Source organism: Dipteris shenzhenensis, chromosome 29 (assembly GCF_047967505.1).
Source record: "Dipteris shenzhenensis isolate YYH24624 ecotype China chromosome 29, Dip_SZ_1.0, whole genome shotgun sequence".
NCBI classification, from domain to species: Eukaryota; Viridiplantae; Streptophyta; class Polypodiopsida; order Gleicheniales; family Dipteridaceae; genus Dipteris; species Dipteris shenzhenensis.
The window spans coordinates 33,626,325-33,642,611 of record NC_141624.1 but is presented as its reverse complement, the minus strand read 5'-3'; the positions used below and the strand labels follow the sequence as shown (position 1 = coordinate 33,642,611).

Here is a 16,287-nt window from a genome sequence, read left to right as displayed (position 1 = left end):
AAGGCTCGTCCCTCCCAAAGCCAGAGTCGCCATAACTGCAGCTGATCCTGCTCTATACTAGGATCGGTCCGCCAAACCTTCCCCACGAGGCCTACGACCCGAACCCTCTGCTACGGAAGGAGGGGGTCGATGAGCACACCCTCTCTCCTGAGACGGCCATCCCCCAAAACCACAAAGAAGGAAACAGAGGTGTCGTCCATCCGGCCTGCAACCACCAGTGGGATGCCACGGGGGGTGAAGTGTCCAAGCCAACGGTCATCACCAGGCATGAGGATCTGAATCTCGGGTGGAACCAACCAACCGGCTGGGATCGCTCCGTCTATCTCTGTGCGTCTCACCTGAGCTCCACGGGCACCTCCAGCTGCGGCTGCTAGAGCAACGGTCTCCAAGTGTCTGTAAGTGTCCCTCCAAACTCGAAGGGACCGGGCTGGCCCCCGCATCCAACCATCCCACATGATATGTGATCTCTCCCCCAGCTGAAGGCCCAAGGCATCTCTGACCTGATCGTTCCAGATGAGCGACTGGCGGTCGATCTCCTCCTGACAGCTAGGAGGGGACTGTATGAGGCTGAGACGGAGCCGCCTCCAAACCATGAGAAGGCTACGAATGAGCGGGGAGCGGGGGTGAGTGAGCGGTGCAGAAGTGAAGATCCATCGGAGGGACGGTAGCCACTCTCCACCTCGGTGCGGGACGCAAGAACCGATCCCCTGCTGAAGTAACATCTTCCACGTTTGCCCCCTCGGGGTCAAACCGTGGATAACCAACTTGCCCATCAGGGCCTGACTCTGAAGCTCAGGATCGATGACCCCCAAGCCACCCTCAGCCTACAGAAGAATGACTGTCTGCCAAGCTACCCTGGCTCTGGTATCTCTGAGACCATCCCCCCCAGACCACAGGAAATTCCGGACCAACCTCCTGAGCTGTGCCACGCTGGATCTCAAGAAGCACCAACAAGAGGCCACATACCAGGCCGTGGCTAGGAGAACCTGGTTGACTACAAGAGCACGACCTGCAAGAGAGAGCTTAGCAGTGCTCCAGAAAGCCAGCTTCCAATGGAATCTAGCACCGGGAGAAACTGCTGGGCTGGCGTGATGTCCAGGCCGACCTGAAAGCCGAGATATCGAGCTATCTGTCCCCGCAGGATCCATCTGAAACCCAAAAACCTCCCCCACTGTGAGCATGCCCCAGGGTTTGTGAGAAAACCAACTGATTTGTTCCAGTTGATTTTCGCACCGGCTGCCGAGCAGAAAACCTCTAAGGCCAGTCTCACCCTCTCCAGCATCATCTCATCATCCTGAACGTACAGCGCTGTGTCATCTGCATACTCCGAGTCCAAGAGCTCCGTGTCCTCCCTGATGGGAAGGCGAACACCCCGGATCCCGGTCGACCTCGCCCGAAGGTAGTGTGTCATGGCCTCGGCGAAGAAGAGAAACATGTAAGGAGCGAGGGGGCAACCCTGACGCACTAATCTCTCCAAACGAAATCTCTCTCCCATCCTACCGTCGATGATGACCCTGCTGGAAGCTGTCCTGTATAACGCTGAGATACCCTGAATCCATCCTACTGGGAATCCTAGTCTCTCCAGAGTACCCTCCAGGAAGGACCAGTCCACTCGATCGTAGGCCTTCTCAAAGTCGAGAAGTAGGATGGCTAAGTGCGACCCACTGTGCTGAGCCCACTTCGTCGCCTCTGAGAAGGTGAAGACATTATCCAGGATACTGCAATCCTGGACAAAGCCTGTCTGAGTGTCATGAATGAGGTCAGGAAGTAGAGGCCGAACTCTGGCGCTGATCATCTTGGCAAGGATTTTGTAGGCAATGGTGAGGAGAGTGATCGAGCGCCACTGACGGATCTCCTGTCGATCGCCTCCCTTCGGGATGAGGCAAATCAATCTCGAGGAGAGCCTCTCTGGCATATGTCCGCTGCTGAAAATCCTCTGAAGGGCTGCTAGGAGGGGCTGATGGATCTGATCCCAGAAGGAGGTGAAGAAAGCGCGAGAGAGCCCATCCTCGCCAGGGCATTTCTGCCCATCGATGGCCATCAAGGCCTCCTGCATCTCGTCAGTAGTGAACGGTGCCATCAACGTCGCCTGCATGCTGGGCTGAACAAGGGGTGGAATGTGGCTCCACACCTCCTCGCAGGAACGTCTAGTACGAGGAGCAAGCAAGCTGCTCCTGCTGGAAAAGAGTCCTGTAGAAGTCGGTAGCCAACCCCAAGACCTCCTCTGGATCAGTAACGATGTGCCCCTCCGCTGTCCTAGACTCCGGAGCTGATCACCTCTGCTGCTCTCTGGCCATGCGTCCTGAAGAACTCTCTGCTCATCCGGTCGCCCTTCCGAGCCCAGTATGAGAGGGAGGCGTGATAGAAAAACTCTGAGCGGCGTTGGAGTCTCCTCAAGAAGGGCTCTGGCTCGAAGGGCCTGGATCCGAAGCTCCTCCGAACCCGGAGCTGCCTGCTGGAGTCGCTGAATGGAGGCGAGGTCCCTGCGAAGAGCTCTCTCTCTGCCCCACCACTCCTGGCGAACCTGAAGGGCTGCGAGCTGGCAAATCTAGCTGGACTCCTGCAAAGCCTGCGCCACCGAATTTACCAGATCCACGCACTCGCCCCAATCTCTGTCCCAAAGGCTACCGATACTACTACACACCTCCTCCCTCGAGAAGATGGAATCAGGAATCCAGCACGAACGGGGAGGAAGCGACTGAGCTGTCGAGTCTAGTGATAAGAGCACAGGCGCGTGGTCGGAGAGTGTCGTCCCTGGCACTATACCCACCTGACCACCTCTGCTGATGGCCCAATCACTGACATAGAATCTATCCAATCTCTCCAGGAGTCTGCCTCCTTCCCTACGAAAACCCCACGAGAAGTCCAAGCTCCCGTGCCATCGGCGGAAGGACGGGTCTCTCCAGCTGTCCCTACCTCCTGTCGCGAAGATAAAGGAGTCCCATACCTGTAAACTCTGGTCCTCTGCCCTGCTGGTTCTCCAAAGTCTCCAGATTGTTGAAGTCACCTTCAACAATCCATGAATCCATGTCTGGGAGAATCCCTGTGAGTGTCCTCCAGAAAGTGGCTCTGCATCGGAGGTCTGTGGAAGCATAGATGTTGAGGATTCCTATTTTGGAACCCTCCAACTCTAGGCCAACCCAAAGTGCACGGCCTGGAATCAACGTACCATGACCAAAAACTCCCTGGGCAATCAACTCGCAAACGGAAGTACAGACACCGCCACTCCTCCTCTGTGCACCAATCAAGGGCTCCCAATAAGTGTGAGAGTGTCCAGGGAGGATCTTCCCACAGCTACGAGAATGAGCCACTGAAAGCTTATGCTCTTGGAGCAGAAGTATATCCAAGCGACCAATCACTGCTGGCTGAAGTTTCTGTCTCAGGATGAGCTTCCTAGGACCACGGGTGCCAGAAGAATGAAACCCGTTCACGTTCCAGGAGACAAGGTGTAAGCTCATGATGAGGACTGGTATGTTGCGAACAACTGTCTGCTCGCGGCTAATGTCGATGAAGAAGCTGACATTTCGAAATGGAGGCGCTGACGCTTTTGAGAAGGTTTGGAGGGGGAGGCGGGATCGTCCTGCCCGTTCTTCAAAACTTTCAGCAAAGGCGTGAGGCCTTTAGTGCCATGGACAAACGCTTTCTCGAGCCAATTCGAGATCTCTGAGGTAGTCATCCCGTAGAAGGCTCGGAGTTTCTGAGGAGTCCAGGCTCTGACATTCTGGGGAAGGGGCCACGACAGAGGGGGCCTGAGGATCACAATCAATCTAAAGCGCTTGGCGGCGCAGTGCCACCGCAGGCGCACGTCACCCTCGAACCACTGAGTCTCGAGAAGCTGTCCACCCGATAGGCCTATCCAGGAACAAACTTGGGCGTGCATCTGCTCTCTGAGAGCCTCCCAGACCGAGTCGTCTGTCCAAGTCTCGGTGCCGTCGTTGAGAAATGTAAAAGCAAAGCTAGGGCCATCCCTCGGGGCCAAGGCTGCGATCTTCCCATCCGCCTCTTTGCGGAGCAGGAAGATACTGATGTCGAGGCAAGCAGGGAAGGTCCCAAGGTCGGCCACATCCAAGTAATCCCAGGGACCAGATCTGTAGAAGTCACGAGGAAGCTCTCTCTCCTGAAGCTGAGGCCCGCCAGAGTCTGCAACTGAGGGGGTCGGGCTAGCAGACAGGGAAGACTGCTCCAGGGGGTGGTGTAGACTCGGGGTGTCCAGCCTGGGGTGGGGAAGGGGGAGGAGGCTGAGGGGTAGGCAACTCAGACTCCACGGAAGCGACTAGCATGGGGAGCGGAGGAGGGGGAGTGGGGGCTGCCCGCGGCTGAGGAACCATCAGTGCAGCTGACACTGCAGAAGAGCTGAGAGGGGTCGGGGGGGGGGGGATGGGGCTGAAACTGGGACTGGGGCTGAGTAGGAAGAGGAGGGGGCTGAAGAGGAAGAGGCGGGGGCTGATGCTGCGGGTCGGGAAGATGGGGCTGCGACTGGGGAAGGGGCTGGGTCTAAGTGGAAGGGGGCTGGGGAGTGGAAGAGAGGGGGACCTGAGGCTGCGGAGGGTGGGCTACAGTGGAAGAAGAAGCTCTCCCAGGACCCTGGGGCGGCTGCCTGTCAGATCTCTGAGGCGCTGCTGCAGGTTGGGTAACCTCTGCCTCCTTGCCTTTGTCAGAAATCTTCTTATTCTTTCCTCTTTTCCTTCTGACCTCGGTCCAGCCGCCAGCCACCTCTGGACCAGACTCCGGCTGCCTCTGCTCCTCCTGACGTGGCTGCCTAGAGGGGGGGGGAGGGGTTGGGGGGGGGCGGGGGGGACCGAGAGGAGTTGGAGAATCGTGGATAAGTAGCAGCCAGGTGCCCAAAGCCGTGACACCTCAGGCACTAGCCTGGCTATCCTGTGACTACCATACTCTGAGTAATGCTGCCAGCATCTGTCACGATCTCAATCATTGTAGGGAGAGTCACAGGGTCTGCCACAGCCACACGGACTCAGGGAGCTCCTACCGCAGTAACCGCATCGACGAAAGTGTCATGCATCACCCAGCCAAAGTGGGAACCTAGGTCCCTGACTATCGGCCGCAACTCAGCAGCAAGGCTTGGAAAAACTAGCGTCACTGGGTGGCGAGGTATGCGAAAACGAGCATCAAAATTCGCTGCGCTGAATCCACGGTACCAAGGGACTATCATGATAATCTTTCCATCCACAGATGTGGGGGAACCAGCAATCAGGTTGCTCGCAGCTTTCTCAGTGGAGAGTTTAAGCCAGAAAATGCCCCTTCCCATAAGGGCCACCTCCTCGATGTGGCTGTCCTCTAGCATGAGAGTGGACTGGAGCCAGTCCCTGATGGCTGATCTGGAGGGAGAGTGTCCAATGACTCTGCCATAGACGGAAGTAAGGACAAAGTCATTGGCAACCTGTTTTACCCGAGACGATTGTTGCTCTGTCAAGATAACGCGGTAGGCATCTGGAGAGGGAGGGTCCGGCTGGGCCTCCGGTTTCGGGCAGGGAGCCGCCATACCGCCAAGACAAACTGCGAGATCTCCAATAAAGAAGAGGCTGCCACCAAAAAGGGGGGGAGATAGACGAGGGATGGAGCCTGGGTGTGACGGAGAAGGATGAGGCGAGACGAATCGAAGCGGGTGGGGGAAGCGGAGGTGAAGGCGAGGGCGGAGGCGGAAGGCGGAAGGGGCGGAGGGCGGATGTCGAAGGCGAGAGCGGAGGCGGAGGTCGAAGGCGAGGGGAAGGAACGGCGACGGAGGCGAGGACGGAGGGCGGAGGGGGGGAGAGAGGCGAGGGCGAGGGGCGAGGGCGGAGGGCGGAGGGGGGGTGAAGGGCGAGGGCGGAGGGCGGGGGGAGGTGAAAGGCGAGGGGCGGGACGGAAGAGCGGAGGGACGAGGGGCGGGCGGGTGGGGGGCGAGGCGAGGGGCGGGGGCGACGCGAGGGGTGAGGCGAGGCGGAGGGGTGAGGCGAGAGGCGAGGCGGAGGGTCCAGGCAAGGGGCCAGGCGAGGGGCGAGGGGGTGAGGGCGAGGGGCGAGGCGAGAGGTGAGGCGAGGGTCGAGGGACGGAGGGACGAGGGGTGAGGGCGTGGAGGCGGGCTGAGGCGGGGGGGGTGCGGCGAGGGCGAGGGGGGTAAGGCGAGGGCGAGGGGGGGCGAGGGTGAGGGAGAGAGGCGAAGGAGGGTAGGGAGGTAGAGGCTGCGGAAGGGAGGGAGGGGGGCTCGCAGGAGCTCAGCTTGTTTTTGTTATAAATGATTTGTTGGATGTTGGAAAGATTATCTACCTATGATAGAATTTGCTTATAACAGTGCAAAGCATTCGAGTACTGGTTACAATCCTTTTATGCTTATGTACGGGTTTCAACCTAAGTCACCAGTTATGGTTGGGTTAAAAGGGATTCAAAATGATGCTGCAAAGAACTTCTTGCAAGACATGCAAGAAATGTTACAGTTTGCCGAGGAGTCTATTAGAAGTGCCTAAGATCGGGACAGATTTTATGCTAATAGACATCGTTCACCTAGAGAGTTCTCTGAAGGAACGATGGTATATTTGCGAATTCCCAAGGAATCCAAGAGCCTAAGTACTGGTTTGGTTCCGAAATTATCCCCCAGATACTGTGGTCCGTTCAAGGTCATTAAAAGAATTGGACCAGTTGCATATCGACTAGAATTGCCTCCTGATGTTAAAGTACACCCAGTCTTTCATGTCAGTAGACTGAAAGAAGTCTTGGGTGCAGATGATCAACTTGTTTCTCCTCACGAGATAGTAGAAGTTACATATTTGACTTTTATTCCACACGAACCTGAGTGTATTCTTGAATTTCGTGACAAACAGATTCGTAATCGATCTATCACGGAATACAAGATCAAGTGGAAGGATCGTGTTGAGGAGGATGCAACATGTGAGACATTACAAAACCTCCAAAGAACATTTTTGGATTTTTTAGCGAACTCAGGAGTGAGTTCTTAGAGGAGGGGAAGTATGTCATGTACACGGATTGGTATCTGACGTGTACTGGGTACACAAGACTAACTCAGGTAGGCTGGGGAGGGCTAGAGCTAGGCGGGCTTGATTCTTGGGTTGAGTGACAAGGGTACGAACCAGTTAGAGGTCTTCGCTATTTTTAGCGCTTGGGGCCCCAGTCTATAAAAGGGGCCCAAGGGTTCAGTTCTCAGAAGCCGATGGGAGAAAGTTTCGTTCCCAGGTGCTAGGTCTGAGGAGTCGCGGACGCGCGCCTGCATCTTAGCGTAGCCCAAGGCCCAGTAGCAGATCCCAGGCTTCACAGCGCCACCTGGTGGTATGGGACACCAGACTGGTTAGGATCTAGTTGGGAGTTCGTGCCAGTAGCTCATCTCGTGGCTCGGAGTGGACATCTCCTGATTCGGGATCACATCTCGTAGATGTCATGGTTGGGTGGTGAGCAGCCTGCTTAGTTTTCTCACGTTGTGTGTGTTCTTGTGTTTGCTTACAGATCAGAGGTTTCAGGAGTGCTGGGACGTGTCAGCAATAGGTGGCAATCCCAAGACTGATGGCGAGGACAGAAGCATGAGCAACGACAGCAATCCCAATGTTGATGAGATCTCTTCAATGACAACTCCAATGTCGTTGTAGATCAGCTCATGGAGAGGCTAAGAAGAAGGGCTAGCTCTTTCTTGGAGGAGGAGAAAAGCTTCCATTTACGAGCCTCCCTCAACCTCTGGTTGAGCTAGGAAGAAAGGAAGAAATGAAGGAAGGATGAAGAATGGCTAGGAACATGACTCTGATACCACATGAAGGAACAGAGTGGAGTAGGGAGAGGAGGTAGGGTAGGAAGAGGAGAGCTATGGAGGATGGATGCAAGGAAAGTATGAAAGAAATAATGAAAGAGCATGAACCAAAGGAAAGTACTCACATGTAGACCAAAATGCTTGTAAGCTTGATTAGATTGAGAGTGATTTGACAAGTGACAAGTACAAGCCTTTATAGGATAGGCACACACACTAGAGTGCACAAATGTATATGGGATAGCTTCCAAAGTGACATGTGGCACTCACACATAAACCACTACTAGAACTCCTAGTAAACACACTAAAACACACTCTTTTGGCTATGATTTCTCAACATGCTATATTTGCATCATCTTAATTGACTGATATGGAGGTGTTGCCAGTCTTGTGGAGTGACCTTGTCACCCGACTTGCTTGCAAATATCAACCGTTTAATGTTTTTGAGGCGAAATATTTGAATTACACCATATGTCATATTTAAATTAGCATTTATTGTCTTTTAAATCACTTTACATTTTTCTTTCAAAAACAATAATGTTTTCAAGAAATTGTCATAACCTTGTAATGTGGAATAGGCTGGTGACTTGGCATTTTCAGCCTCATCCTTGGTTACTTGCTAGCTCTTTTTGAGCTTTGATTTCTCTCATGTTTTTATTGACCTGATATACTTTCACATTGAGCTTGCTCTGCAGTTTTCATTGATACTTAATAGAAGTAATTTTTTCCCCAAAAAAAAAAAAGAATAGGCTGGTGACAAGGAAAGTCCACTTTTTTCCAGCATGCATATTAACATAGGAAAGAATTTGAGGTGCAACGTGTTGCACTATCTACATAAATATTATCTATCGTTACCTATGGACACTATGGACTGTTGAAAAACCAATATCACCTGCTATCAAGTTTCAATGAAAGAAATTTTGTTAGGATTCAGTCTCAAGGGAAGCTTCTATTCCACAGTCCAATCTCATTGGTTTGTAAGGAGCCCTGGTGGCATGCGCCAATTAAGAGGACCATTTTTTGTGTACCACAAAGGTAACTAAACAGTGAAACCCCCTTGTTCAGTTTCCTTGAGAACGCAAACCACCCTTTTCTCAAGAACATCTAGCTGTTTTCAGACCTTTGGTAGTGTTCATAGCAAACAGCAATGGAGTTGAAGCAGTTGATGTACTAGTACATTTTTCAATTGACTGCTACCTAGCTTCCACCTCACTATAAGTGATGGATGACTTTCCAGCAGAGCTGTAAGTGACACCTGAGCTCGATGAAGTACCCATACTAGAGCTTGTATAACCTCTCTGGACCCCAGCTACAGAATGAGTCCGATCTGAAAGAAATCCTGGTCGCAAAATTGTTCCAGTAATCTCAGCATGCCCTGTCATCATTGCAACAACATGAGACATTGATGGCCGCATTGCTGGCACTGCTTGGGTGCACAATAAAGCAACCTGAAACACCCTCCAAACTTCTTGTCGGTTATAGCTTGGACCCAACTTGGGATCAACAAGATCTAGTGGCTTGTTCTTTTCATACAGGTGCCAGGTCTGCAAAAAAAGACGAAAGCAAAGCATTAGATGGTCAAGGGCTAGGTATTTTCTGTTCTCTCTCTCTCTCTCTCTCTCTCTCACATGCACCACCTCTTCCCTAAAGTTGACGCCAATCCCTCTCAAATGCACTCTGTCAGAGGAGGTCAATTCTCTCTCTCTCTCTCTCTCTCTCTATATATATATATATATATATATATATACATATACACACACACTTTTTTTTTTTGGGGTGAAATATTGTTGCTTACACACTTTTTTTTTTTGGTGAACACACACTTTTTTTTTTTTGTGAAACCAGTAACTATATTATTAACATGAGATCAATGTACATGATATTAGACTCCAAAAGAGAGCCTAATGGAAGAACTCAAAAACAGTCAGAAAACACTTCAAGGCTAGTCGCATCCAAGTCCCTCGCAGCATAGCTATCATGTAAAGATTGCTTGAGGGACATTCTGAAGAAAACATATGCTTGAGGAAACTGTTGTCCCATCCTAGAATGCAATCTCTGTGTCCAAATAGTCCAGAGTACCCAAAAGCGAGTCCAGTGAAAGAAAAGGAGGAATGGAGACATCTAGGATGAGAAGCATCCAAACATCCAGAAGAGTTTCCCAAATCTGATAGAGGGAAAACGAAGCCGCAGCAAATGAGAAACATGAGTGATCAATAACCGAGAGTGCTGACAAGACCATAACAAATGGGGAACTGTCTCACGGTGATAAGAACAACGGGGGCAAGAAGAGGAAGCAATGCGACGTGCTGCCAGTTTCACCCCAATGGAAAAAGCTCCCACTATACATCTCCAAAAGAAAAGCCTCTGTTTCAATGGCAATTTGGCTTTCCAAATTTTCTTGAGTCGTGATTGCCACCAAGATACAGGCCTATCCAAATTCCAAAGATTGTTGGCATGCTTATCAATCCATGGCGGTGGAAGAAGAAATCTGTAGACCATCGAGGAGGCCAAATTATGCATTGAAAGCGAACAGGTAGCAGGGGATAAGGAAGTCAGATTCCATTCCAGCAATCTGTCCTGTACAAACAGTGGAGGAACAGGAACAAATGGCTGCAACATAGTTGTAAGTATTCTCCAAATGGGCCGATGATGCAGACCCAAGGGGAATGTCCTGCAAGCTTAAAATGAAAGCACATAACCATGTTGATCCACAACATCTCCGATAAATCTTATGCCCAGTTTCATAAGATTATATGCTTTGATAGGCGCATGTAAAGCGAGAGGCGATTCAAACACCTTGCTCCAATGGATACTTTCCAAGCGAAAAGAATTACAATGATTGGAAGAAGCACCTGTCCATTTAGCATAAGAGAGAATTCTCTTCCAATCATGAATAAAAGCAGTAGAGACAGGACAACCAGGAATTTTCCCCTGAAATGTGGTCATGACTGCTTCCCAGTGATCTGTAATCCAATGCCCATATGCATGGGATGTCATGTTTCCACGCATAGCTGCTAACATAATAGCCCATGGCTGTTTTTGCTGAAAAAAATTAGCAATCATAGTGCTCTTTCTTGCCAGCATATGAAACTGAAGATTGAGAATATTCAGTCCCCCATGAGTCTTAGGAGAGCAAACAGCCTGCATGGGAAGAAGTCGCAATGCCTTTTTGTGAGATTTGCTTTTCCAAAATATCTCCATAGCCTGGGACATATAGGAAGCCAAATGCTTAAAAGACCAGGGAAGAAGAGGCAAATAAAATTGCACGTATGCCATAATGATAGACTGTACTATCCGAAGTCGAACATGTAGAGGCCAAGTGGACAAATGCCAGTATTCCAGCTTCTTGTTGATCTTTTAAAGCACCCATTTGAGCTGTTGTTGAGGGGTAATATTCCAGCCAATGGGATATCCTAGATGCCTAACAAGAGTGTGGGAAGGGAGGATGTGGCCAGGCCAAAGAAGTGCATGCCAATCAGCTTCTTTCAATGCTAAAAGATTGGATTTCTGAAAGTTAATATGGAGTCCAGCAGCTATGCCAAAATCATTCAGAGTATGCATCAAGTGAGAGAGGTCAGTTTGAGAATTCCTGGGCATGAAATGAGAGTCATCAGCATATGCCTGTGCAAGAAACGGCTGTGCCCCTGGAATTTGCAAGCCATGCCCTGTAGTTGTAAGATGGTCCATATGCAACAATAACGGATGAGTAGCAATGGCATATAGTAGCGAACTAAGAGGGCAACCTTGTCTCATTGAGCAGGTCATAGTCCATGCTCTTGACAACCCACCACCAAGCAAACACTGCGCAGTGGCATGAGAATAGAGCCAATAAATAATGTGGACTAGCCGAGGGCCAAATCCCAATTTATGCATAGTCTGAGAAATAAAATCCCAATGGACAGTATCAAATGCTTTGGCAATGTCGACTTGCAGAGAATGAGAACATCTTGTTTAGAATATTTGGCATACTCAATTGCAAGCAAAGCATTGGAGATATTATCAGTAATCTGTCTTCTGGGAACAAACCCATACTGCCTAGGATGAAGTCCTGCTTGCAAGATAAATCGAACCCTGAGAACAATCATTTTGGCAATGAGTTTGTAAATGACTGGCATAAGAGATATGGGTCGCCAATCAGCCATTGTCTCACACAACCTTTTTTTGGGGATCAATTTGACAAGGCCATGTTTCCAAGAAGGAGGGAGAGATTGTTTTGCCCAAGCATGATTGATCATAAGAAGCAGAGTGTTCTTGAGATACCCCAAAATTCACGGAAGAATTCTACAGTCAATCCATCCCAACCAGGAGAGCTGCCTTTACGTAAGTGACTCAGAGCATCATCTAGTTCATTAAGCATAAAGGGATGCTCCAGTGCACGAGCCCGTTCCGGGGACAATATGGGCTGAACATGTATCAGAAATTGAGACCTAGCTGCATTCACTTGCATTGAATGATCAGGCTGAGGAGAGAAGAGATGCTGGAAATGACTAGAGCATTTCCATTCCAATTCTGATTTGGATGTGGTCCAGGTGCCATCATCTTGCCTGATTCTGCAAATATCCTCCTTTCGCCTATCCGCATGCAGGCTTTTAAAGAAAGCTTTGGAGGAGCAGCCCTTATCCAAGCATTGCATCTGGTTTCCTGTTGCCCCGAGTGTTTTGACTTTTTTGGTTTGGGTATATGCAGTTTGTTAAATCGTTGATTGAGGCTGAAACGTCAAGTGATAAAGATGAGCTTGAGAAGAGAGTTAAAAGAATGAGAATCTTGGAAAATGTGGACTTCCCTTCATCCGTGAGAACCTTCCTCACCAAATCAAAACAAGTACAGGTGGATGAGAAGGTGGAGGACTCGATGAAAGAGAATTTAAAGGATGAAAACACATAGTGCACATGTGAATCTAGGACTGACAGTGTGTTAGTCAAGCATCTCCAAAGAAAAAGTCTTTGTTTCAAAGGCATTTTACACCTCCATATTAGTCAGAGATTCTTCCGCCACCATGAAAGGGGCCGCCTGATATGCCATAGAGTATTAGCATATTGATGAATCCAAGGGGCAGGCTGAAGAAGCTTGTAGACTTTGATGGAGGTCAAAACGGACAGAGGAATAGGACGAGAGCATGTAGCAGTGGGGTACAATTGCCAATCCATAAGCCTGTCTGTGTCAGCCACAGGGGGAATAGGTAGAAAAGGATGCAAGAGATCAGCAATTTTCTTCCATATCAACCTGTGGTGCATTCCCAATGCATAAGTGGCAGTGGCCTGAGGAAAAGATAAAATATGGCCATGATCATCTACCACGTCATTGATGTATCTGATTCCCAATTTCATGAGATTATATGCCCTAACCGGTTCCTGTAAAGCAAGTGGAGTGTCAAAGATGGCACTCCAATGAATACTTTCTTTCCGCATTGAGTTTGTCCTCGAATGATTATCAGGAGTCCATTTGACTTTAGAAAGCACTTGTTTCCAGTCCAATATCAGAGCAGTAGAGAAAGGGCATCCAGGAATCTTCCCTACAAATCTCCCAATGACAACCTCCCAATGATCAGTAGTCCATGGCCATAAGCATTTGTCCTCATGTTGACACACATGGATGCTATCATACAAGTCCATGGCTGTTTTTGACAGAAAAAGGTATTGAGCATAGTCGCCTTCCTTGCAAGTACATGATATCTGATATTTAGAACATTAAGTCCTCCATGCATCTTAGGGGAGCACACCATTTCCATCTTCAGCAGTCTCAATGCTTTCACAGCAGTTTTTGTCTTCCATAACAGCTCCATAGCTTGAGACATAAAAGCTGAGATATCTCTAAAGGACCAATGTAGTAAAGGCAAGAAGAACTGAACATAAGACATTACAATAGACTGGACTATTCTGAGCCTAACATGAAGTGGCCAAGTAGAAATTTTCCAATAGTCCAATTTATGAAGTCTTTGGAAGATCCATTTTAGCTGCTGCTTCCTGGTGATATGCCATCCTATAGGATATCCCAAATGCCTGACAACCTCTTTGGAATGCACTATCTGACCAGGCCAGAGAATAGAATGCCAGTCACATTGTTTCAGTGGAAGCAATTTGGATTTGTCAAAATTGATATGCAATCCCGCTGCTAATCCATACAATGATAATGTGGCCATAAGCATGCGGACTTCCCGAGGAGAGTTCTGTGGCATAAAAAAGGAATCATCAGCATATGCCTGTGCCAAAAAGGATGCAGCCCCAGGGATTTTAAGACCAGTCATCTGTCCTGTGCTTGTAAGGTGATCAAGATACATCAGGAGGGGATGAGTCGCAATGGCATAGAAAAGAGCACTAAGGGGGCAGCCCTGTCTGACTGATCTACCCAATGTCCATGACCGAGATAGATGGCTTCCGAGAATGCACTGGGAAGTAGAGCCAGAATAAAGCCAATAAATTGCATTTGCGATCTTGGGACCAAATCCCAACTTTGTCATGGTTTGAGAGATAAAATCCCATTGTACAGTATCAAATGCCTTAGAGATATCTACCTGCAATATGAGCACATCTTGATTCGAGTACTTAGCATATTCAATTGCAGTCAATGCATTGGAGATATTGTCATGAATTTGTCTTCGCGGCACAAATCCATACGAACACACACACACACACATATAGAGAGAGAGAGATTCTGCTTGCATGACTTTTTGAAATATGAGGATTAGAGAATGTCTTTAGACGTATCTAAAAGTACTTCTTCAAGAGGCAGCTGACTGATCAAATGGTTCATTTTCATCTCTTTTATATCAATAATGTAGCATCTTAATAGGTCATTAGCTGCTATCTTATTTTTTTTGTCCATGTACTTTTGGATATATAGTAGATCTTCCATTCATTTCATTTTGGATCGATGGTAGATCGGCCCTTCAGTTCATTTTGCAACAGCACATTGTATTCACATTTTAGTCCCCCACATCCATTTCGGTATATATTCCATGGATGTTAATAATATTTATTTTTTTATTTTTACTTTTGCTCCTTTCACAGTACAAAACAAGCCAAAAGGCGAGTCCAGGCTTATTTTCTCATTCTACTAGAGTAGTCTTTGGTCGGTTTAGAGATCCAAGACTCTTAGGTGCACAGACTCACAGGGTCTGTAATATAGGCCAACAGCCCCTGCTCTCCTTGTCTCAACCCCCCCGCCCCCACTTTCTCCCTCTTTTATTTTGATTTATATCCATGCATAGCCTGCATAAACTGGAGGGTCCCATACACCACCTGCAAGATCTTGTATATTATCACAGCTTGCTTTCTTTATTTTGCAACACACTTCCCTTTTTGTGTTTGACTAAAGCCTCAAGTTTGGAAGTATGCTTCTTACCCACTCTAAGAGAAAAGCCTCCTCCGTAGGCAAATCAGTGTTCATGTTGCGCCTTCCACTAATTAGTTCAAGGGTGAGTACACCAAAGCTGAAGACATCAGCTTTCTCTGTGAGTTGACCACGCATGGCATACTCTGGAGCCAGATAACCACTGGAAAAAAGAACGATAAAAGCAATTTTCTCATCCATAAATAGTACAAAATCAAAAGGAAGAAGATAACCAGAAACAAGTAAGCTGCATCTTACATTGTTCCAGCAACTCGAGTGCTGACATGAGATTTGTTGTCCTCAAAAAGCTTTGCTAGACCAAAGTCTGCAATCTTAGCATTGAGATTTTTGTCAAGAAGGATGTTGCTGGCTTTAATGTCTCGATGGACAATACGGACACGTGATTCCTCATGAAGATATGCAAGACCATGTGCAGTTCCAAGGCAAATGTTATATCTAGTTGGCCAGTCCAGATCCAGCCTCTCCCCCGGTGCGCCTGCACAAAATAGAGTAAATCAATCTATCCATGCCATTCCCCATTCTCTTTCAATGAGCAGTGACCCCCATTCACATGTACGCATGCACACCCACACACATATGCACAAGAGCGAACAGAAACGAAAAATCTCATGATACTCATCCAATGAATTTGCAAGATACATCTTCATACCAAATAAAGCATTTGAAAGGCTGTTATTCTCCACAAATTCAAAAACCAATAGGCGCTGATTTCCCTCCAAACAGCAGCCTAGTAACTTCACAAGATTCCGATGTTGTACAGTAGAGATAGTCACTATCTCATTCATAAAGTCACGAGATTTATGATTCGAGTCATTCGACAGTTGCTTGACTGCAATAAGACTACCATCTGGTAAGGTTCCCTGTTATTTTCCAGATAGAAAGGAAAGAAAGTTAGGCAGATTGCTTAGAATAGAGATATGTCTTAAATTAATTCATTTGTTGAACTCTAGATCCTGACTATAGAGTCTTAACTTCAACTTCAACCTGCTCTGCTTCATGGTACATTCATTTTTGTCCGAACATTGTATGGTCTGAGTGTGAAGAACATTCATGATTTACAGTGCCACAGATCTAGGTCTGTATGGGATTTGGGTCAAGGCAATGGACTCTGACCAGCTGAGTTCCCTTGTGATCATATGGGTTTGTATTGATAGAGAACTTGAGTGGACACTGACTTGAAAATGAGTAGACTG

General features: G+C 48.4%; 1 protein-coding gene across 1 annotated transcript in view; it reads right to left on the bottom strand.

Annotated features, from left to right (window-relative positions):
- Nucleotides 1-8,449: 8,449 nt before the first annotated feature.
- Nucleotides 8,450-16,287, bottom strand: part of LOC147882735 (putative LRR receptor-like serine/threonine-protein kinase At1g56140) — a 382,197-nt gene continuing 374,359 nt past the window's right edge. The window contains exons 21-24 of the mRNA XM_087400709.1: nt 15,744-15,954; nt 15,332-15,569; nt 15,086-15,236; nt 8,450-9,288 (exon numbers count right to left, since the gene is read on the bottom strand). Of these exons, the coding sequence (XP_087256835.1) occupies nt 8,938-9,288; nt 15,086-15,236; nt 15,332-15,569; nt 15,744-15,954 (951 nt within the window). The 3' untranslated portion in view covers nt 8,450-8,937. The remainder of the gene's footprint in view (nt 9,289-15,085; nt 15,237-15,331; nt 15,570-15,743; nt 15,955-16,287) is intronic.